The sequence below is a fragment of the Sitophilus oryzae genome, unplaced genomic scaffold (genome assembly GCF_002938485.1).
Source record: "Sitophilus oryzae breed Bouriz unplaced genomic scaffold, Soryzae_2.0 scaffold_165_pilon_pilon, whole genome shotgun sequence".
Lineage (NCBI taxonomy): Eukaryota > Metazoa > Arthropoda > Insecta > Coleoptera > Curculionidae > Sitophilus > Sitophilus oryzae.
In genome coordinates, this window is record NW_022146347.1 from 1419407 (window position 1) to 1444446 (window position 25040).

At 30.6% G+C, this 25040-nt stretch overlaps 2 protein-coding genes across 3 annotated transcripts in view; both read right to left on the reverse strand.

The window, feature by feature from the left end:
• LOC115880853 (major facilitator superfamily domain-containing protein 6) overlaps positions 1-13138 on the reverse strand; it is a 32240-nt gene extending 19102 nt beyond the window's left edge. For both annotated transcript variants that reach the window (XM_030898167.1, XM_030898168.1), the window contains exons 1-5: positions 12944-13138; positions 7728-7933; positions 4884-5172; positions 1801-2126; positions 184-482 (exon numbers count right to left, since the gene is read on the reverse strand). In XM_030898167.1, coding sequence (XP_030754027.1) covers positions 184-482; positions 1801-2126; positions 4884-5172; positions 7728-7933; positions 12944-13047 — 1224 coding nt within the window. In that variant the 5' untranslated portion in view covers positions 13048-13138. The remainder of the gene's footprint in view (positions 1-183; positions 483-1800; positions 2127-4883; positions 5173-7727; positions 7934-12943) is intronic.
• Positions 13139-16078: 2940 nt separating this feature from the next.
• LOC115880823 (arginine-hydroxylase NDUFAF5, mitochondrial) lies at positions 16079-23408 on the reverse strand. Its single transcript, XM_030898116.1, has 5 exons — positions 22997-23408; positions 22793-22944; positions 22401-22740; positions 19622-19764; positions 16079-16315 (listed from the first exon to the last, which is right to left on the reverse strand). Exons 1-5 carry the CDS (start codon positions 23268-23270, stop codon positions 16166-16168), a joined length of 1059 nt encoding a protein of 352 aa, XP_030753976.1. The 5' UTR covers positions 23271-23408; the 3' UTR covers positions 16079-16165.
• Between the last annotated feature and the right edge of the window lie 1632 nt (positions 23409-25040).

Here is a 25040-nt window from a genome sequence, read left to right on the forward strand (position 1 = left end):
CGGAGATCTTCGCGGTATAGACATACAACTTTCGACTTTTCAAAAAAACGTGTCTCACATCTTCAAAAATTGCAAAAACATTTCATGAATCATGATTTTTTTACATTAAAATTATTCATGAGAGAAATATGACGCAATCAACGCAAGCGTTTTAATGTATATGATTTTTAAACTATAATTTACCTTTTGTTCTTTGACAGGTGGTATAAAATTCGACGCCCTCGTATCGGCCAACGAAGGCAAATTCAGTTGTTCGGCTAGCTGGGCTTGCATTTGGTCCTCTTTCGATAAAGGTTCTTGTCGTCTATCCTCGGCAGGCTGAGACACGGGTTCCTCGTACTTGAAATTGATTTGTGTAGCTGTGATGAGAGCGGCCCCCATCAAAACCGAGAACGTAGCGAAGCAAATGGTGTAGTTCCTTTCTTTTTTGTTTGGATTGCAGGGATGGTTCGGGAAGGAAGTAGAATGATCTAGAGCGATACCTGGAAAAAAAAACCAATCAGTAGTATTTATTTAGACTATATTATATTGAAACATTCGATAGTTGCAATTCATTCAATATGTGATAAACCATTCGTCGAAAATTATCGAATTAGTAATTCGACAATCAAAACTATTCGTGTATTCATTTATTCGTCATGATAGAATAAATCAACTAGATATATTTATTCTATCATGACTTCATCACTCCGTCATGACTATCATGACGGCTTTCTTAGAAAATTGTCAGCTGCAATTGTCTGAAGAAAGCCGCCTCTCATTTTTTGCAGTATCTGATAAAGATACATAAACATATGACAAAAATGACAACATGACAGCAGTATAGCCGAGCGAGATCAGCATGCGCAAGGATGCTCTAGATTACCACCGACGGGAGAGGCATCGCGACCGCACCGACTACACACCAGTACGAGAGTACCAGAGTACCCGTCAATATTAAAATAGCACAAGCTGTACGATGTTATAATAAAAGTGGTTTATCCGGGGTTAATTATTTCATTTAGGGTCTAAAAGAATCTAAAGTTAACATCAGAAGTGGGATGTATCCAAATATTAAAACAGTCTGCCCCAATAGAAGTGAAAAGTAAAGTTTTTGAACTTTAACATAGTATTGCGCAACATTAAGATATGTGATACTGGTCACATACTAAACGTGTTTCATCATGTAACAAATTCCGGAATGTTGGTTTCTCAGCATTTTGTGGCGGACTCGTCACCAACCGATGTTGTTGATCCAGACAAGGCCGTTGGAGAAGCTCAAGTACGATTCGAAATTAGCTGGAAGAAGCAGGCTCGGCACTTTAATCGCACAATAAAACTAATTTGTTTACTTCTGGATAAAAGGTTGGGTATTAAAAAGTTTTAATAATAATCAGTATATTATTAATTAAGACGTTTTAATTTTATTTGTTTATGGTTGGATTGAGGTCTCCAACCATAAACAAATAAAATAAACCGACCGAGGAAATTTCTCAGCTGACAGGAGGCTGGAAGGTACCAGCAGTTATAATTCGTGCAACTTTAACCTTGGCGTACTACAAAATAAACAAAAAGTGAGTAACGAACCTTCTGTTTATCTTGCAGTTTTACGACCGATTAGATTTAATTTATATTGCAAATGTAAGAATGTCTGATTTATTAGGCTGCCATTCAAAACTTATCGATCGATGATATAGATATATCGATGATATACAATAATTATAGTACAGTTTATGCCTGAATTAGTAAAACTATTTGCTCCTCAAAATAAATTTAATATGACTTTAAAACGACTTTTATATTCTTATTTAAATAACTTACCCACGAAAAACATAGCTACAGCCCATCCTAGCGATCCAAACATCCGTTGCTGTCCATACGTGTCAGCATTTTCGCCCAACAAAGTAAGCACTGCCGAATCAGCAAGCGTGATCGCCGGAGCAGCAAAGAATTCACCGATTACAACCAGCAACATCAATAGGAAAAAAGCTTTTTGGATATCTTGAGTGCGGTAAACGATTGAAGATATGATAGGCTTGACCCATGATTCGTGCTCTTTCTGTTTGTAGTTGGAAGCGAAGTTCACGTTTACTGGGGATTGTCCGGCATACAGATATGGACGAACCGCTCTAATTTTACGACTGTATCTGGAATAAAATATAATTATACCTCAATACCGTCGAAATTTTAAAATCAAGGAAAAAAAGTTGAAACCGAATGCTAACTTAGTCGTGCCACTCACTTTTGATTGTTTTGGTTTCAACCTGTTTTTGTGATTCTTTATTTTTCTTGTGCGCGAGCATCGAAAACGAATTGTGATGTTTTCTGAATATCTGCTTGTAGTTATAACCGATAGTTTTCAATTCAAAAAAGTAAAAGTCCGAATAAGTCCGAATTTATGACGAAATTAATAAATCTCGGTCTTTCACCAACACGCTTGTTGTTTGCGGACATTGGCCGGTGAACGTTGACATGCACTTATTTCGAAATTTCACAGTAACATATACATACATAAATGTATGCAATCTACAAGGGAGTTTATATGCATCCGTTGCGCGTCGTTCCGTTACTCCAATCTTGTTGAAGTATGATGTGTACGGTGCACCAAAAAAAATATATTTTTTTTCTTTTTAGTTACCGTGAAAATATCGTTCACGATGATGAAAAAATGCTGGTAAATTTTGAGCTCTTTTTTTTATGATCTCTTTGATTTTCTATTTCCCATTTAAATAACAGGAGGAAATTGTTTTATTTTTTTTAAATTGTATTGTGTTCTAACAAATTAGCATAATATAAACATCAATACAGGTTCTTGTAGGAAATTGAACGATCTAGAAAAAGGGTCTAATATGATTAGGGAATGCAATCCCGCACCAAAATCTCAACCCCGCAAACCCGCGGGATTAAAGCAATCAATTCCGCAGGATCCGCAAAATTGCGGGATTGTAAACAATAAATGCTCCTCTTTGTACTTAACCTATTAAACTTGCTAATATAATGGTTTTATGCAATTAATCGAAATTTTAACTATGTACGACTAATCTGTATTGAAATTGGAAAAAAAACAATTTAGTGGGTTTTTAAAAATTTTTTGTTTTAAGGAAAATACGAGGTTTTTTCGAAAAATATGCATTTATAGTCATACATTTGGTCCTAAATGGTACAAAAGGCATTGCATAGGCCCACAATATGTTGATATAGCGTGTATCTTATACTAGCTGTACAGAAATTTGGACTGATGTATACAAGGTGTTCAAAGAATATATTTAATATTAAATAAACTTATTTATTATAATTTATCTACTTATTTTATAAATAAAAATATTATTCTGATGTTTTTTTTTAACTTGTGTTAGTTATCTGCTTTTAGATACACTCTATATCAATAATTTTTTGGTATATGCAGAATGTACAAAGTATGACTAAAAATGCATATTTTTCGAAAAAACGTCGTATTTTCCTGAAAACAAAATAAAAAATTAAAAAACGACCAAATTGTTTTTTCTAATTTCAATACAGATTAGTCGTACTGTCGTACTTGGTAAAAATCTCGATTTTTTAAGAATTGTAAATTTGCGGAAAAAAAGATTCTTGACTAAATTTTCACACTCTTGTAAAACACCCTGTATACGATTATTCGCTAAATATATTTTCGAAAACCACATAGCATCTTAGTCACAATAGATGCATTTAAAACCTGGTCCCAACCACATCCCAAAATCTTTTTTGGTTCAAGAGATATTCAACTTTAAATTTACCTTAAAATTTTGCTTGTCCCGATAATTATGTCCGGCAGTTTATTTGACGAAATTGTCCACAAGTAAAGTTAAACACTTTTCTTCACTTACGCTGCTTACGCACATACGCCAGAAAGAAATCTAAAAACTAACGTGTTTGTTTAACTTATTTTTAATGGCCAAGGCGTAAGGGGCTTTAAGTATTCGGTTACCCAGTAGTAATGTGTCAATCCCGCAGATCCCGCACGGTAAATCCCGCAACTTTGATCCCGCGGAATCTCAGCGGGATCCCGCATTTGCGGGATTGCATTCCCTAAATATGATTTTTCATTTACTCGACTCGTTTGAAAGTTGTTGAAGGTGTAGCAGATTTAGTTATTAAAAAAAATATTATCTAATAAGTTAAATTGCGTACGTAAAATTTTCATCAATAGCACAAGCTATATGATATCTGTGTCTACAAATTGTAAAATTTTTTGACAATAAAGGCATCTATTTATTAATAATAAAAGTGGTTTATCTGGGGTTAATTTTTCATTTAGGGTCTAAATTAATCTAAAGTTAACATCAGAAGTGGGATGTATCCAAATATTAAGCCAGTGTACCCAATAGTAGTAAAAATTATGGTAGAAATATTTGTCAAATAAAAAAGTTAAAATGATGATTATGTTAAGTGAAAAAAGAATTATAGAAAAATATAATCTGATTAAAGCTAATGAAAATAACTTTACTTAAATATTAAATTCTATTTTGATTATAAACTTATTGGACCATGGCTTTTATTATCTTACATTACATAATAACCAAGTGTAAATGAGACATCTAAGCAAATAACATATTATTGGCTTAGATTTTTTTAAGAAAATATTATTTTTTTTAAGTCATTACTTAAGTGAAAAAACATTCTAGTGCCGCTTAAGATTAAATATAGAAAAAATCAATTTTTCTTACGATTATTTGTAGTTCATAAAAAAATTCAGTGTTTTACCAAAGAACACTTGGACAGATAATGAACACTTGGACACAATAACAGTGTCGCGTGAAATAATTCGAATAATTATTTTAGAGTGTGAGAATAAATAGGTAGCTATATCTAAGCTCACGCTCTTGGGTCTGCGAAACCCCGTGTGGGTTTATCTTTAGTTGCGGGAACTGTATAATACTTACGTTACTAATTCTATAGGATCATCGGTATGATGTACAAATTCAGGTACTTTCTCTAACTCTATCGATCTTTTGTTGATTAGCCGTTGACTCACTTCGGGAATGGTAAGGGTGTCCGAAGAGTTTACTTTGTCCATGCAAGACACGGCGGGAGGTTGTATAGAACCCAGAGGGACGGTAAATATTATCCAGGAGGCTATAGAGGCGAGCAGCAGTATCTTTCCTTTTTGCCAGCGATCCGCCAGACTGCCCCAGAACGGAGCAGCTAGAAATTCGACGAATGGACGAAAACCTTGAAACAAAAACGACATAAAGAGCACAGTTATTAGCTTTGAAAAACATTTATATTTTATATAGAGAGACTTAGATTACTACGTAGGCGACGCGACTCGATTGATCTCGTTTGGATTCTCAAACGTGAGTCTAACTACATTCTTGTCGGAAGAAATTATACCTAGAATGACTTAAATATACTCTGATTTCTCGATTTTTTTTCGGTACTTTCGGTACTTTCGACTAATTTTTGTTCATTGGTGGTGCAGTTCACCAATCAGAAAGGAAGGGATGGTTTTTCAAAGTAAAATGGATAAAAAATTGAAAATTCTGTATGAATTTTTAATGAAAATAATATCAAATTATTAAGTAATCAGTCATGATAAAATTAACATGAACACAAGAAAAAAGTATAGGTAACTTAAATTTCATATCAAACAACATAAACCAACTTAACTAAAATATTGAATTAAAAATGCGAATATCTATTAAAACATTTAAAACACATATTATAGGAACTTCAAAGGAGAAAACAAGCAAGAACAATAGTAATCAAAGACAATCAAGTCATCAAAGGACTTTCTCACGTAACAAAAAAATATTTTTTTAATTATTGTTACCGAGTTCCGATTCTGTGATGGTGAACCCTAATTGGTAGTAATTAGCAAGCAAGGAATGATTATCAAAAGTAAAAACCGATAAAAAATTGAGTTTCAAATGAAAATAATGTCAACTTATTAAGTCTTGAGGAAGTAAACATGAACACAAATAATGAACACAAGCGAAAAAAAACACATAGGTAGCTTAAAAATTACATCAAACAACATCAACCAACCTCGACACCAACTTAACTAAATTTGAAAAAAAAACTTAACATTTTTAATTAAAAATACAAAAGCCTATAAAAACATAACACAAAAAAATATAACTAAAACATTTAACAATATTATACTAATAATAAAATAACATATTTAAACTACAATAATTGCTAATAAACATTATAGAAACTTCAAAATAACTTCAGAAATATGAACTAAGAGCATTAAAAGACAGCATTGCTATTTATTTAGAAGAGTTTGATTTCGACCGCTAGAAAGTATCAAAAGTCTTTCGCTAAAAAAAAGTAATGGTCGTAACAAAAAGTATGCTTTTAATTATTATTACCGAGTCCCGAAAGTACCGAAAGAACCGGGAATTAATAATTTCGAGTCCCGGTTCTCTGATGTCTCGAAAGAGCCGGGAATTCCCGGTACTTTCGGTACAGGGGTTTGTTATGTTAACAACAAATTTTAAAATCATGAAATATAAACATTTATTAATTTTCTAAGCATGCAGTGTAATGGAAGGAAAATATAAATAAAAAATTAGAAATCAAAATTATTTATATTACTTTTTATTACCTTATATTATTATTTAAAAATAATATTTACTTTTGCTGGCATTTACTTTAAAACATAAATGAAATATTTCTTCGCAAAAAACTACATGTAAGAGAATTAGCATAAACAAAATACAAACATTCTTAACTTTTTTTTTAAATTGGCACGTGTAAAACTTTCAATTTAATTTTCTCACCCCAAAATTTGAGTTCGACAACAATTTACTTAACCACATTACTTTAATGTGATTATTAAGTTCAACTAATTCATATTATTAAAACATCTAAAATACAAATATGTATTTTTAAAATTAATTGTAAGGTCATCTCATCTCTGTTAAAAATTGCTACTTCTCAAAATTTCCCTTTAAAAAAATGCAATCTAACCTAACCATAATATACCATATAAAATTAAATAATTGAAAGATCGGGCTACGGAAAATCACACAAATTTTCGGAAAAATTTTGACTACTTCGCACACAATTGTCAATTTAAAAAAAAAACGATTATTTTAGTATTTTAAATATTTTAATAAACGCAAAAATAGCATAGTATTTACAAGGCGAAGTTATAAAAATTTGGAAGAACTAATAATACACTGACGCACACACAGATCAAACGAATACTAAATTTCATTTATCAAAAGCATTCGATAGTCGTGGCGCAACGATAACCATTTAGTCGCCCGGCGAGGTTGTCACATATGCTTTAGTATACAAATGAATGAATGATTTTATTCGAATAAAACCATTCGATAGTTGAAATCATTCATTCAGTAACCATTCGATAGTCTAATTCATTCGATAGTTCCCATCGCTAGTATGTAGGTACACTTGTAACAAATACGACCGTAGTACCGTATGATAAAAAAAACGGCGTCAAAGACGGCTGAGGTATGACAATCGATGATAATGGTGGCGAGGTCAATCTCTAGACATCATTTACTACAAATTGATATAAAAGTTACATCAAAAATAGCAGTAACTTTAAAAAGATTAAAAAAAGATAGAAGTTTCTAGACACACAAATCTATTTTCAAAACATTATATCTTTTTCGAATTTTAAACTACACCATTTAAAAAAAATAATCAATATAAAAATAAATTACAACCTTCTTCAGTGGCAAAACATCAATATAGGATTTTTTGGACAGATACACCAATTATCACTTTGTATTATTGAATTAAAACCTTACCAATAAGAAATCCGCTCTGAGTTGCGTTCATGCCCATCTGCTTGAAATAGACACCCATCAGAGGGAAGAGAGATCCGAATGCAGAGTAAAAGAAAAAATAAAAACTCTTCACGATAATAAGCTCTTGATCGATTGGACCGAAAAGCATTTCTATGATATCGGATCTTCCTCTAATTTTATGCGTCGCTTCCTTAGGTTCCGGATATCTGTAATAAAAAGTATTTAATTAACCTTTGTGGGTGAAATCAAGTTTTTGATGGATCAGGATGATGAAAAATATAAGTTTATCTTTTATATTATATTTTTAAGAGAAAATGAGAAAATCATCAGTTATTCTTGTATTTTTAAGGCAGAATAATTCAACAGATTACAATAATATATAATAGTATATCTAATAAATCAAATAAAATGAAAACTTAACAATGAAAGAAAATAGTTCATTTAACTTTATTATTAAACTGAAAATGCATTTATGGCGAGATTATTAAAAAACTATTAGCAATCAACTTTGACATTTCTTCTTTATTAAATATTTATAAAATAAAATATATTTTCGTTTATTAATAAATATGATAGATACAGTGGCCCAGGTTGCAATTCAAATGGAATGCTAATATCTAGTGGTTTTTGAAATATGTCCATTTATAACTAATTTTTCAAATATTTTAAAGCTCTTTCAATGTTAAAAATCATTAAGTTAATTTATTAAAGCTGTTTAACTAAAACTGTTTTAATGTCTTTTTAACTAATCATACCTAGTGACATAGACTAGAATTATACAGGATGTTTCAAAACAAATGCGAAAAACTTCAGGAGGCGATTCCTTGTTCAAAATAAAGGGTAGTTTGCTTCATAAACGTTGGGTCAAAAGTCAACCATTAGGGAGATATCGCGGTACAAAGACGGCGGAAAAAGAATGTTTTTATTTTTTATCTTGAAAACGAAAAGAGATAGTCTAATGAAATTTTATGGGAGCATTACTGTTACGAAAGCACACTTTCTGGTAATTTTTTCACTTTTCTAAAATGAGTGGAAGGGGTTGAAATAAACTACCCTTATCATTCTTGTTAACGAAATTTAAAGAAAAATCTTATCAAACACATGCAAAAAAATTGATTTGGATAGCTTGGTTTATTTAGAAACTTTTTTATCTCTTGTGTTTCTTTGATAAAACTCGCCGATTTGAAATTAAAAAATAACATGTAAAGCATTACATATCAGGATCAAAAACATTTTTAGATAAAGAATCTAGTGATAATAACGATAATAATAAGAATCTAGATAATAACGTATTGCAGTAGAGTAATGTCAATAAAATAATATTAGAAACATCCTAAAAAGTGACAGCGGCCGACTAGATTTTTTCCTAAAAAAATTAGAGCAGCCCACTAGATTCTTTATCTAAAAATGTTTTTTGTCCTGATATGTAATGCTTTACATTTTATTTTTTAATTTCAAATCGGTGAGTTTTATCAAAAAAACACAAGAGATAAAAAAGTTTCTAAACAAACTAAACTATCCAAATTAATTTTTTTGCATGTGTTTGATAAGCATTTTTTTTTAATTTCGTTAACAAGAATGATAGGGGTAGTTTATTTCAACACCTTCCATCATTTTAAAAAAGTGAGAAAATTACCAGAAAGTATGTTTTCATAACAGTAATGCTTCCATAAAATTTCATTAGTCTATCGTTTTTCGTTTTCAAGATAAAGAATAAAAACATTATTTTTCCGCCATCTTTGTACCGCGATATCTCCCTAATGGTTGACTTTTGACCCAACGTTTATAAAGCAAACTACCCTTTATTTTGAACCAGGAATCACTCCCGAAGTTTTTCGCATTTGTTTTGAAACACCCTGTATACAGTGCTGATACGTTTGAGACATTTACCCCCAAATGTCTCAAACGTATCAGTCCTTGAAAAAGCTAGCTGCGAGAGCGTTTAAGTCATGATTACTAAATCCCCTCTTCTTTACGATAAGCTTGTAGACGGTACGGAGAAATCGGGTGGGTAACTCAAAAGATACAAGGATATTTTCCATGAAAATTTAAAGGGGATAAGCGTGCATGCAGATCAGTGGGAGGAAGCAGCGCACTATAGAACACAATGGAGAAGAATTGTAAACTCAGTTAACAACGACAACCAAAAAGTAAAGAGGCAACAAAGTAATGACATTTTTGTAAGTCCGGAGTGCGAAAGGGACATATCATCACGTATCGGGCTTTTCAGTCACAGAAAAGCTCATGAACGAAAACGCCTTGCGTAACCAGCTTCTGAAGCGTGGCAAATACTCGTCAACGAGTAATGGCAGTAAGTAAGGTGAGTAAATACTAAATATGATATTTTCTCCGTTATTTCAAATAGAACACTCTGTATTTCATTGACGTATTCAATAGTTTTCGGTCACTTCCTGTTTTACCGGAAACGAGTACAACTTTTGATTTTTAAATGGCAGCCTTGGCATTTTTTTTACTTTATTTGATAAAGAATGACACTCTGAATAGAATGACATGTCACATGTCAACTTTTGACATTTTCGCTTTAAAAATCATAACTTAAATTTAAATCTAGAGTACCACGACTGTGTTAAAAAATATTTTTTAATCAAGGAGCCGTGGAAAAAGAGATTTGATAGTCTAATGATTTTCGTGTCTTGTTCTGGCCGGTTAGAATGGGCCCAAATAATATTTTTAATCATGTCTCATTTTTTTCAAATGGAACAGGAGTGGTTCATTAGCATATTTCAAAAAAGCATATTTAACGAATAATTTGGTACCACACACTTGCCGCATGTTACAATTTCAAATAAAACATATGCGAAACTGTCAAAAGTCGGCATATATGTCATTCTATTCAGTGAGTTGACATATGATATGTTATTCTATTCAGAGTGTCATTTTCTATCGAATAAAGTTAAAAATTCTGAGTGTGTCATTTCAATATCAAGTTGTAGTCATTTCCGGCGAAACAGGAAGTGACACAAAACAATTATTGTATACGTCAATCCATCCTGATTTATGTCCTATACTCTGCCTATACTAACAAACCAAATCTCGTTTTTTTATCCGAAAAAATACAAAAGTTAGAGGTGTGAACCAGTTCTAAGACACACCCGGTATAGTCGGCTAAAGTTTATTTCTTTTTTACTTCATTTTAAAAAGGACATTATAAATATTTGAAATTAAAAAATTATCCGAATTTGCTATTTTATAATTTTGGAAGAGCTTTAAATCTGAAGAAAATTTAATCTAAAAATAGTTATATTTCAAAGAACATTTGGAACGTATGATTTCTGAATTACTGAATTTTTGAAATAGAAAATTGTCAAAACGTAGCAGTCACAAAAATACACAGAATTTAGTTAAAAGACTACAATGTATGTGTAATATATGAAAAAAATTAAAATGTGAGCCACCATTTCTCTAGAAAAGTTTGGAGTGAAAATCTCAAAAATATACCTAAGTATAGTATTAATAAAGCTGGAAATGTAACAACTACCGTATGATCGAAAAAAAACGGCGTCCAGTTGGCTGGGAAATGAACATCGATGACATTTCCTATATAAATTTACATATAAAATGACAGCGATCTTCATTCCATAGCCATCGCTGACGCCGTTTTTTCTCGATCATACGGTACTTCTCCATGCATGAACATAGCGGTATTTCCTTTAATTTTGTTTAAATGATCAATTATTTATTATACAGGGTGTTTCAAAAAACATGTGCCATCTCTCGTGGAGAGATTCCTCATGTAAAAATAAGATTTATTTTTCATATCAACATAGGTCCGATTCTGCTTTGTTTCGTAGCTACAGGGTGTTAAAGTCTTAATATTTTTTCGATTTATTATAATTTTCTTCCAAGTACTTTTAGCGTGTCGAATAAAATTTTGAGGGTAAAAGTTACTATAAATGCGACATATTTTAAAGCTAAAAAAGTGTCGATATATTCACCAGGGACGTGCATATGGGTTATCACTGGAATATTTTTTTTTAAAAAAGCATGTACGCTACTGTCTTCTCATGTTAGCGAAATAATGTAAGCAGTTTAATGCCGATTAAAAGTTATCTCTTGATATTTTGTCGATTTCGGCCTGCTTGATCAGATAAACGCAATTTTATTAATTTGCATTGATCCAAGTCTAATAGCAACCTTTAAAAAATTTTAATATCATTAACGTGCGAAAGATTTAAATAAATACTCATTCATTCCTCACCAAAAAAATATGAAAAAAAGTTCTTATAAACATGGGTATGGAAATGCATAGTTTTGGAGTTACAGGATGTTAAAACTTTTTAAAATTAGATTTTTTGTAATTATATGTTAAATACCATTATTTTTTTATTTGAAATTGCTGTAGGTTGGACTAATAGTAATAATAATAATAACTAATAGTAATAATATTTGATAATAAATTAGGTAAAATATATATATAATCTTAATATAATTTATCAAATTCGTTTTATTAATGATTGTGATTAATAAAATTGCGTTTATCTCATCAAAAAGGCCGAATTCGACAAAATATCAAGAGATAACTTTTAATTGGCATTAAACGGCCTACATAATTTTGATATCAAAAGAAAAAAAATCAGTGGCGCACATGTTTTTTCTTTGAAAAATATTCCAGCGATAACCCATATGCACGTCCCTGATGAATTTATGGACATTTTTTTAGCATTAAAATATGTAGCACTTATAATAATTTTTACCTTCAAAATTTCATTTGAGTCACTAAAAGTACTTGGAAGAAAATTATAATAAATCTAAAGATTATTAAGACTTTAACACCCTGTAGCCTATGTATGTTGATATGAAAAATAAATCTTATTTTTACGTGAGGAATCTTTCCACGAGAGATGGCACATGTTTTTTGAAACACTCTGTATAATTGTTTAGATAAAGCTCACAATGTGGATTTACTTCTCCATGACTGTGAACTAAAGTACCAAGAACAAATATATATATTTATACTTTAAACTATAAGACAAACTTAAACATAAGTGCAGAACCATTATAATGCTTTTTAGACTTATAGATGTAAATTTTATAATATATGTAAAAAAACTATTGGGGATTGGCCTTTCCATGAGTATAGAAATATTTTGTGAATTAGTGTACATTTTCAAACTTAACATTAATATTTAAACAACAAATGGGGTTTCAACTCTGCATAAAATTATTATATAATTGTATAATATAATAAAGCTTACAGTGTTGGATCGACTTCTCCATGAGCCTCTGGATCTACCATGGGCCTGGACCCAGGCACCGGAGCACCGGGATAATTCCTGTTGTCCAATTCGCTGAACTCCATGTTTTTATCGGGATATGTTTATATGTATTTTTTTCTAGATTAATGGAACATACGCACGATTTTCAAGCACTTGTCCTGGCCCGGCGGTCGATTTTCCAAGACGGCAAGGCGACGTTGCCAATTGTCTGCTCTGCGGATCGTCTGAAGGGGCAAACTGGATGATTCTTCAAGCTTTGAATATACCTACTGTGTGATTGAATAAAAGGATTCAGTATTATTGCTGTTGGCCTAGACACTCTACATACCGGGTGTTTCTCAAAAGTGCCTCGCCCCTATAACTTTTTTTATTTTTTGAGATAAATAAACGAGATTTGTTTCGTTAGTACAAGACATAAATCAAGCAATCGGCCACTTCCTGTTTGACCGGAAATTACTGCAAAGGGTGGCTCATTAGCATATTTGGAAAAAGCATCTTTTTACGAATAATTTATGGCCAAGACACTCTAAATTGAGAAGATGGTCAAATAAAAGTTGATCAACTAAAATCGACCCGTCTGAACGCCACTTAAGCCGTGAATCCAATCTCACAATTCATTTTTAATACTCGTTCATTCTTTGTCCACCTCTAGTAGCTTGAAATAGCTTGACGTCACTCATATCTGGCCATGTCATACTGCCATTAGATATCACTAAAATACGAGATATTTTTATAAATATACTTTATAAAGTTTTAGCAGCAGTATTTATTATAAATACTGCTGTATACTAATTGTATACTAATTTCGTATATTATATACGAAATTCATATAATTACTTTTTTGACAGAAGGAAATAAACTGTATGATGGTTTGACACTTAATGTCAAGGAAAACTGGATAAAAGCAAGATAAATTTACGCTTTAAAACTAAATCATAAATAACTTAAAAACGATTTATTTTAGGTATAGGAACATGTAGGATAATCAAAAAGTAACGAATTGAAAAACCTTTTCACTAGTGCAATAAAAAAAGTTGGTTTCCATTTGAAAAAAATGATTTATAATAATTTTTTAATCTCTCAATTCCATGACAGCTACGGCCACTATTATATGACATTCAACTATTTAATTTTTGAAATAGATAGCCTCTAGTCTTCTCTTTATGTCACAGTGGCAGTGGTAATCACTAAATTTGACGTTAAGCGATACAAATTTTTTTGACAGGCAGTTTTTTTTTCTTCAAAAATTTTAAATATTTTTTTTCCTCTAAAACGGTTAATGTTAGATATACATAGAGTGTTTGATATCAAAATTCATAATATTTTACAGACAATTTAAGTATGTAATAAAAAACGGGGGTAACCCTTGTATTTCCGGAAGTGCCGCCATACTGAAAATATTTTTAATTGATAGATCTCAATGTGAAACAATGATGTGCAAAAAATCTCCAATCTAGATATTATAGTTCTCTAGAAACTTCTAATGCACGCTCAACCTGGGACACCCTGTATAAAAATATAATTATAATATTAATGTATAGATTTATAGTCTTAAAACGGTTTATTTTCAAAACGGCTAATTAAATCATATGCGAAAAAAGCTGACTATACTGCAATTTTTTTTTGTTAAAACTTAATGAAACCTTTTTTAATACGTATAAAATATCTCTAGATATTATAAGACCAGAAGGGCAAGCTCTAAAACTAAATAATATTTTATAGTACTTAATAAAACGAGTACCTATATCATATTAACCAAATAGAAATACAGCATCTCCAGACTTTAAGTTTCGTATAACAGAGAATATATCAAATTGCTGGCAACATGGCAAGGGAGAAAAATGTAGGCGCAAAATCGATATTTAAGGGGTGACATAGATTTAAATTCTTTTTCTTTTGAATATAACATTTAAATCTATAATAATCTGAGAATAAAAATAAACCATTTGAAAAAATTTATAAAGAAATATTTAAAATTTATAAAAAAACTATTGAATATTATTATGTCCATGAACAAACATAAATCTCATTATTCTATTAATAACAAAATCAAGCAATGCTTTTATATTGTTCTAATGTACCGTATGATTGAATAAAAACGGCGTCAGCGATGGCTATGAAATGACGATCAATGACATTTCCCATATAAATTTACATATAAAATGACAGCGATCTTCATTTCATAGCCATCGCTGACGCCATTTTTATTCGATCATACGGTACTTTATATCCAGTAATATATCCATATGATCGAAAAAATGCGTCAGAGTTGGCTTGGAATTTGATCGCCGTCATTTTGTATGTTAAATCCAATATGATGAAAAAAACGGCGTCAGCGATGGCTATGATATGAAGATGTTCATTTCCGAGGCAACTGGACGCCGTCTTTTCGATCATATGGTATCTAAATACCTAGTTCAACGATTGTAATCTCAGAGTCATCTTGATTAAATTGATAAGATAAGAATTGATTAAGATATATGCAGTGACATTTGTAATATGGTTATTTTAATTACAGTTTAACTTTTGTCGGTTTACTATACGTATACTTTTATCGGTTTATAAAATATATCAGATTTATGTAAATGTCTGAAATAAAACGAAAGTATTTTTTTTAAGTTTAGCATCTTTTATTTTACAAACTATCCATTTCCCCATGTTTATACAATTTTTCCATATTTTTTGACAAAGAATAACGCTGTGAAATGTAGTCGTGCATCTTTTAAACACCCTGTATAATTATGATTCTATGAGATTTATAAAAACAAATCTAAATTGACGTCGTTTTAAAAGTTTAAATAAATAAATATTCCTGTACTTTTTCAATGTGGCCAAACTGTCAATGATGATGCTAACATGGTTAGCGAAACGCGCGTCCAGTGTAAAAGTAAAAGTGTTTTGGTGTATTGTGGTGATTTAGTGTTTTTATTTTGCTGTTGAACACCAAAGGTTCCAACCCTCAACTGTAATCTTGATATTCAGGTAAGGTATTAATTAACAGGGTTTTAAATCTTCAAACTAAGATATATTAAAAATAATTAAAACACATTCCCGTATAAAGTTTTTATTAAATTGTTTACAGCGTCTTTCTAAAAATACATAAACATGACGAAACAAAATTAACGAGGTTTTTATTTATCACTTTTCCAACAATCCAGTCGTTTATTAATTAAATTACATAATAATACTTCGAAAACATAACTAACGTCCTTCAGAGTCATTCTTCACAGTTTTGATTTCTTTGATAATTTCGTCCAACTTGTACAGATCCTTTAATGACACTTCGCCCGTACCTCGTTCGATTGGTTTGGGTTGTTTAGGATGCGGCTTCCAACCCAGCATGTTGATTATCTACCGAAACAACAAAATATATAGAGTTAACAATACAGAAAATGAAAATATCCAATAAAAAATACTGCTTTTCCCACAGTTATATAGAAACTGTTAGTTTTTATGTATTTATATGTATGTTTTAATTTGTATATTTCTGTGTCTGAAACTTTGACGACCTATTATATAATTTTAGACATTCTTGGAATAAAAACAGCTTACACACTATACAAGGAACAATTCGAAACATGTCAAAGTCGCATTTCGTCGCCCAACTTTGACGCATTTCGATTTATTTCCAGGTTGTCTTGACCCAAGAACGGTAAACTAATAGGATTGCTCATCCTCATAAGACGTACGTTCGCCTCTTCCCGCGCTTCAGCTGACAGTTGTGACGTCATTGTAGCCCTTGTCAAAGCCTTCGTGGCCTTGTCATGATAGTGTGTATTATTAGTTGCCTATGGTAAACTTATAAAAATAACAGCTGAGAAATTTTGAGTTAATTATTTTGTCAATTTTAAATGTGAAAAAGGTGTCTTTAAAGTTTTTAGAGCTATAAAGTGTATAAATACGTTCATTTTGTGTTGTGGATTGTGACAAAGTGCATACTAAGTGCCCACGATTTTGTTTATTAATTATTTTAAAGCAAAATATGGAAGTACTCTAAAAAGAATGCTTGCAAAAGGAGATGCTGGGAACTGCTGTTTTTAAAAATGCATTATCCGAGTATTTAATACGATTTATACAGTTAATTTTCTATACTGCATACATATAAGCTGTTTAAATAAATAAACTAAATAATGAACGTTTTGCATTCGGTAACCAATTATGCACGTGTGTGTTTATTATTATTGTTTGCCGGATAAGGACTAATAACCATGACAAGGGCTACAATGACGTCACAAAGCGAGTAGTTTTCGCATGCACCTGGCGAACACTTTTGGCTGAATGAGCAGTCCTATTAGGTTAACTGTTCTTGGTCTTGACCTACTTCGGTTTACCTCGACCTACTTTCGCGATTCTTAAAAGCGCCTGAAAACTACTCGTGAGGAGAGCGAGGGGGGATTTTTTAGCGTTTTTTGTTGCCTCGTTCAATTTTGTTTTGTTTTGAGCTGTTTCCGAAACGTGGCGGTATCTGTATCCAAGGCAAAGGATTTTTTTTTCATAAATCTCAGTGAAATAAGTAAACCTAGACGTTTCTAAAATAGCTGTTGTTACGATGATATTTCGTTAATTACATTTCGTTTTATGTTATACTGATATATATTCCACAGAATATTTGAACACGCGTTTATTATATATATAGTAGATATTTAGGGACAAAACTTTTCACTTAAACTGCAGGAACATCATTACAATATTTTTATGATTTAATTTTATTATAATGAATTAGTGTATAAAATTGTATATATGTTTGTTTAAGGCCTTAATTGATTAATATAACAGTAGTATTGCTTGATGAGTAATACTGGTAACATTATCAATATATCCGCTTGAGAAAATTATTAATTGACCCGATGTCAACAAAAGTATGGTCCACGGACATTATTTAAAAGCAATGTTGTTTTATTGTTCTTAAGAGAAATCGGTAAATGATACTTTTATTAGCACTCAGCATGGTTTCATATAAATCCATTCAACTAGTATATATTATGCAGGGATTTAGACAATTAAAACTAGAAAAACAAAACCAAATTCGTAAACTAAACTTTGCTACAGACTACAGTATAAATGTTACTTTACCATAGCCAGAAATAATAAATAATAAGACGATTTTTTAAATAATTTTGTGTATATTTTGTTCATAAGACGCACTACCGTGGATTATAAGGCGAAAAATGGTAGACCGCGTATTAGTCACTGTTTTATATATATTTTTTACTATACTGTAATTAATAATATTAGACAATGATTAAAACTAAATATTCTTGTGTAACCTTAGAGGAATAGCCAATTTAATCTACCATCGGTAACTGTTTTCTAAATGAACTGTTTTTGATTTTTCATATCACTTTGATATAGTGGTATTACATTACACTCCATTATAAATTAATGATATTTATTCGTACTCAATGTTTACTTATTTTTCTGAAGCCACCTCAACGTTTGACCTTGATTGCCTCGTGCTATTTCACAAAATAGTACGATAAATATAAGCCCGTGTTATAAAAATTAGTTCCCACGTTTCCTGAAACTGATCGAGACCCGCCGTGATTGGTTGTTTGTTTTTTATTGTTAATCTGGGTTAACTCTAGTTTTCAAAAATTGTAAAATTTCGGTAAAAAGATTCTTAACCAAAAATGTACACTATTGTAAAACACCCTGTATACGAGAATTCGCTAAATATATTTTCGAAAACCATATAGCATCTTAATCACAATAGATGCGTCTAAAACCTGGTCCAAACCGCATCCCAAAATCTTTTTTAGTTCAAGAGATATTCAACTATGTTTACAGTCCCGCAATTTTCCGGATCCGCGGGATTGATTGCTTTAATCCCGCGGGTCTGCGGGATTGATATTTTGGTGCGGGATTGCATTCTCTAGTAGAGACACTTATAGACATTACAGACTGTTATTTTTTTATAAACAGTTACAAGCCTTGTGACACGGAAATACCGATATCACATCACAGCAGTAGTTGGCAAGCTTAGTCGAATTTGGTAGCGCGATAATGCCGATTACGTATCACTTTCGACGTACTGATATTTGTGTAACTGTTATTTTTGCATGTAACAACTGTGGCAACTTTATTATTTATAAATAACAGTTTTAAAACAGCAAATGGTTAAATAACAATCAGTTTCTAATTAGTAATTATTTTTAATAGTCATTTCGTTTTATGTCATACACGTCAAAAATATGAAGACTGTATTTTTTTTAAACTGATACATAAACTCAAATAATTAAAGTCTAAACCACTATGCTCGTTGATACTTTTCGACTGATGATCAATTAACCCCTTTTTGAGTATACGCTGTGTCTTGTGATGATGTTTCCCCGTGTACCCAAATATTATAATGTGGTACACGTTAACGTGCACCTAGACATAGTGTTGCGCATACGTAAAAAGCGTTGCTATTTTAAATTGCCATCACGCACTTGTTGAAAATGTTTCGTTCTTACGGAACAACTACTCTGTTCAAATTTCTTTATGAAAATTTAATAATAAGAAATTTGCCAATTGTTGTATACTTTTTTGTTGTAAATCTTTGGCTGTAAATGTAGATAAAAAAAATCACAAAAAAGTAATGTTATATTTTTTAATATTAGAAAAGGCTCGAAAATTATATTTATGTAGAAATGTTGAATGTGCTTATACACATACCTGAAATGTTGCAGGAATTGTGACCTTTCCCGTCTCAGGATCTGTTTTGCCATAAAGTTGCTCATATATTGCAGCTGCTGCAAACTGAACATCTCTTTGCAAATGAACAGAACGATTTAAGGCAGCATTGCTTTCAGCCATACCTACAACAATTCTATATAAAAATAATTATCACCTAACATTAAACTTAAAAAATATTTTTAGTAATTGCAGTCATGATACACATAGAACCAGTATGCTTCACAGTTACATTTTTCTGATTTTCTCGCGGTATTTTCTTACTTCTGACTTATACTTTAAATATTATAAACTTGCTATTACGTGCTATAGTATATATATATATATATATATATATATATATATATATATATATATATATATATATATATATATATATATATATATATATATATATATATATATATATATATATATATATATATATATATATATATATATATATATTCTCGCCATTATTTTTATTCGATTATACAGTGTCACAGATAAGTCTGCATCATATGGGATTTTATTTTATTTATAGATTTAGGTAAAATTTTACTAAAGCGTTAGTTTTTTCTGTAAAATAGATTAAAAATGACGTAATAAAATTTAGGATGTTGCTATCGGATATCTGTCAATATTTGAAAAAGAATTTTGAAAAAGTGTATTTGAAAAAGTTGTTTCTTTTTTAAATTTACATAAGTACATTCATTTTCAGCCATATAGATAAAAAATTTCGAAATTTAAAACCAATAGCAGCCGATTCTTGTGGTAGAAGCAAAACTAATTGATGGTACTGCGATTGTTAGTCAAATATTTATCTAGTGGTCTTATATTCAGTTAAATGTATTGAACCAATTAACAGCTTTTAAAGAATAATATACCGGGTCGTCTGAAAAATGGCTCACCCCTATAACTTTTTTAATTTTTCAGATAAAACAACGAGATTTCGCATGTTAGTATATGACATAAATTAGGATTGTTTGACATATTCAGTTGCTTTCGGTAACTTCCGTTTTTACCGGAAATGACTACAACTTTTGATTTTTAAATGGCACCTTCGGTATTTTTTTTTACTTTATTCAATAGAAAATGACACTCTGAATAGAATGACAGATCATATGTCAATTTTTGACATTTTCGCATATGGTTTATTTGAAATTCTAACATATGGTTCATAACGGCAATTTGACTCGAAATACCAAGTGTGTGGTATCAAATTATTCGTCAAAAAATACTTTTTCCAAATATGCTAATGAGCCGGCCAGGATAAGACACTATAAACATTAGATGATCAAATCTATTTTTCCAAGGCTCCTTGATTAAAAATTAGTGTTTTTAACACAGCCATGGCACTCTAGATTGAAATTTAAAATACAATGGTTTCTGAGCGGGTATATGTCAAAAGTTGACATATCATATTTCATTATATTCAGAGTGTCATTTTCTATCCAGTAAAGTAAAAAAATACCGAGAGTGCCATTTAAAAATCCAAAGTTGTAGTCATTTCCGGTGAAACAGGTTTCCGGTGACCGAAAACAATTGAATACGTCAATCAATTCTAATTTATGTCATATACTAACATACCAAATCCCGTTATTTTATCTCAAAAAAAATAAAAAAGTTAAAGGGGGGAGCCACTTTTTAGGCGCACCCGGTATTAGTTGTAACAAATTAGACTAAAGTTATGCAAAGTATGAATAACTTCCCCATTTATCGAGATCGCATCATGAAATTATTTGCACAATACTAAATGTCAAAATGTATTTTTTATAGCCTGCTTATAGTATGTATTGTTTTGTTTATACATTGCCCCTATATGGTAACTTACTCCTCTAACGGCCCTGATTTAAAAAATCTAAAATAATAATAATCAAATTTATCGAAATTCAGCCCAGAAACCAATTTTTTAGTCATTAAACTTAATATAAATCAAAGCAGAAACTATTTCTGAAGTCAAATTTCCTTATGATGAGAACTTATCTGTGACACTGTATACATATCTAACACAATGATCGAAAAAAAACGACATCAGCGATGGCTATGAAATGAAGATGACTGTGATTTTATATGTAGAATGAGGAATGTCATCGATCGTCATTTCCAAACCAACTGGACGCCGTTTTTTTGTGCAAAGTGCAACCTACATGACGTCACAACCTATTCTAGAGCATGCAGGTCATTATATATTCTACAGCATACAGGTATTATGACTGCAAGTTTAAATTAAAAAAGTAAAAATATTATCTTTAATACAATCAAAAAATATTTATTATTCATACAGAAATAATACTGTAAAGGTTAAAACATTCATAAATAAGTTATGTATATTTAAAAATAAAATACACCAATATATAAGTCAACATACATATGTTTAATTTTGTAAACAAATTAATTTTATGATGTTTGTACCTTTGATAATGTGATTTTTTAATATTATTTGACCTTGATCCTAAAATTGCATTGTTCAGGTGCATATTCACTTGATCTTTTCAATCCCTACAATATTTTTTTTTCAATTTTTCAATTTTTATCAGTGAACTTTTTCCCATGCATTCTCATATTCACAAAAAATCCTTTGGGTAAGTCCAACTTAATGGCATGCCTCCAATTGCATTGACATTGCTCATTCTGTATATCAAGACATACATACACTCTAAAGTTCAAATCAATAAGCACCTGTATGTAAATAAACAAAATTTTGAAAAAAATTATATTAATTTATGACTTTATAATGTAAATTACTTTTTAATGCGTACTTCATTACAATTTTTCATACCTTTTAAATCCCACATGAGCTCAAAAACTGTCGGATAGTTAACAACAATCTCATCAGTATCAATTGTGAGCATAGTAAAACCAGCATTTGTAAGTAAGCTTCCTATATCTCTAACTTCTGTGAAAGGAGATATATGAGGAGACAATCCTCCTCTCCTTTCTAATTCAGCCAATTGCAAAGACGAACGAAGTTCATAAAGTGTATCACCCCCAAAAACGGCTGCCAAAAGCACACCATCTTGCTTAAGACTTTCCAAAATCTTTTTGAATGCTTTAGGTAAATCATTTACCCAATGCAGGCTTAAACATGATACAACCAAATCTAAAGTATTTGGTTCAAACTATAAATTTACATAATATCACACATTTTTATTATGAAACACCACTACTTACCTCAATATATTCCTCGTCTAAGATTTGTTTTCTAACTCTGATACCATCCATAACCGAAACAGTATCTAAATTTTTTTGACTTACATCACATAGTATAAGTTCCTCAACAGAATCAGGCGAGATATGTTTCGAAATATATCCTCTATTACATCCTACAATAATACACTTTTAATAAATTAACAATACATAACAAAAAAACTATACCGATATCAGCAGCTAGTTTAAATTTTCTTTTGATATCAAATACTCTATCAGCTAATCGGAACCCAATTTCATCCTTCAGGTAATCATAAAGATTAACGTCCTCTGCTATCGCAGCCCTTTGTCGCTGAAGATTTTTGGTATTTCGATCAAAAATATTAAGCGTACTTCCACTCTCATTTTTGAATTTTGCACTCGGTAAAGTAGTGGATATAAATCTCAAGGTTTTCGGTTTAAGTATTTGACGAAAATTTAAAATTAACCCATTCGAATACATTGTTTAGAAATTTAAGAACGAATTATTCAATAAAACAGAACTTAACATTTTAACAATATAGGTATTTAATGTGAAATTTAAAACTGATAAGAAAGTAAATAAAAGTTGAATAAACATAACCATAAATATTTTGGCACAAAACAGCTGATTGACCAATTTAAAAAAACAGCAATCAGTGTTGCCATTTCTATAAAAATAAATATATATTTTCCACATTCTACACGGTGAGCCAAATTAGCTTCCTTTCAAAAACTGATCAAAAAAAGGAAGTACACAATGAAAAATTAACAGAATAAAAAATGGAGGTTTAATTAATTAATAACAAAATTCAAGATGTAACATCATATATTTATAGTGTAAATCAAAAAATATTTCATATGCATTCAATAATAAATACTGAAAAATAATAACAATTGCATATTGGACAATAGAGTATCTCTAAATACATTTAAAATTTATGTTATCTTAGAATTGTTCAAAACGCTTGCATTCTTATTCAATTTAAGTAATCTAATACATATATTTAGTTTTAATATATTTTTTTAATAATACACTTAAGTAAAATTCAGAAATGCTCTAGTTTAAGCATCCTTTATATAACTAGGTTTTATACAGTCTATTCTTTTTTGCTGGGACATAAGAATACAAAATTAATTAAATACTTATTTAAAGTTGGGCCGTCCTCTATTATTGAAACAGAGAAGAAGTTACAGAATGAGAAAAAGCAGAGGTATTACAGAAAAAGTTAAATACATAGGTACTTCAATAAAAATATAATGTTTTAAGTCTTTCAATATTAATTAACAAAAAAGAATATAAATACAAGTTTTCTTCTACATCAAATGTTATGTGTATATATTAATATAGTTGGCTGTACATCAACATACCCTGCTGGCAACTCTTACTTTTGAGTCAGTATTTACATGTGTGGAAGTAAATCGCATAGGGATCTTAAGTTGGAGTGAGAGAAATGCGACAGTGTGCTGTTGCGGCGTTGCCACATTTCTCCGGTACGCATTCCCTATCAAGTAAAGTAAAATCACGATTGCAAACCGCTTATTTTTATTTTTTTTTCGAAAAGATAATTAAATAAAATCATTAGATATGTTTCTATGCATCTGAAATAAAATTATAAGGATATCGTTGGGGTATCCATTTTTTATAACGAGAAAACGTCAGTAATTGTGATAATTTAAAAACTAAACTTTTTAACACATAACACGCGATAACTGAAGAACCCCTTTAGGAACTTTTTTTGTTCAGATCTTTCACCAGATGTTTAAATAAGAAAAATTCGATAGGCTTGTTTTTTTTTATTCAAAATTTAAAACAAAAAAAAACATCCATTTACTTTTAGTGCAATTTTCAGCAATCGTGTAATTTTTCTATTTATAAAGATTTTCACATACTATCTGCGAAGAAAATATAGTAGAAGTATTAAGAAAGTTAAAAAAAAACTACAATCAATAATTATATTTCTAATGAATTTCGAGATATTTCAATTTTTGAATTCAGAGTTCTAATAACGCGACTACTCACTCAATTCCACTTATTTTTGCCAAAAGTGCAAATGTTTCTAACTTGCACTTAAAAATTTATAAGCTATAGGGAAAATTACGATTCTTTAATAACAATAACAATCTCAATCTCAATATCACGAGATGTAATTAAATAGTGAAGCTGAATGAATGATGTACACCATTCCCTAGAATTTTAAGTACTGATTGGGCTGTGATTGGGATGACCGGTCGATCGCGAAGAATCTGCTAT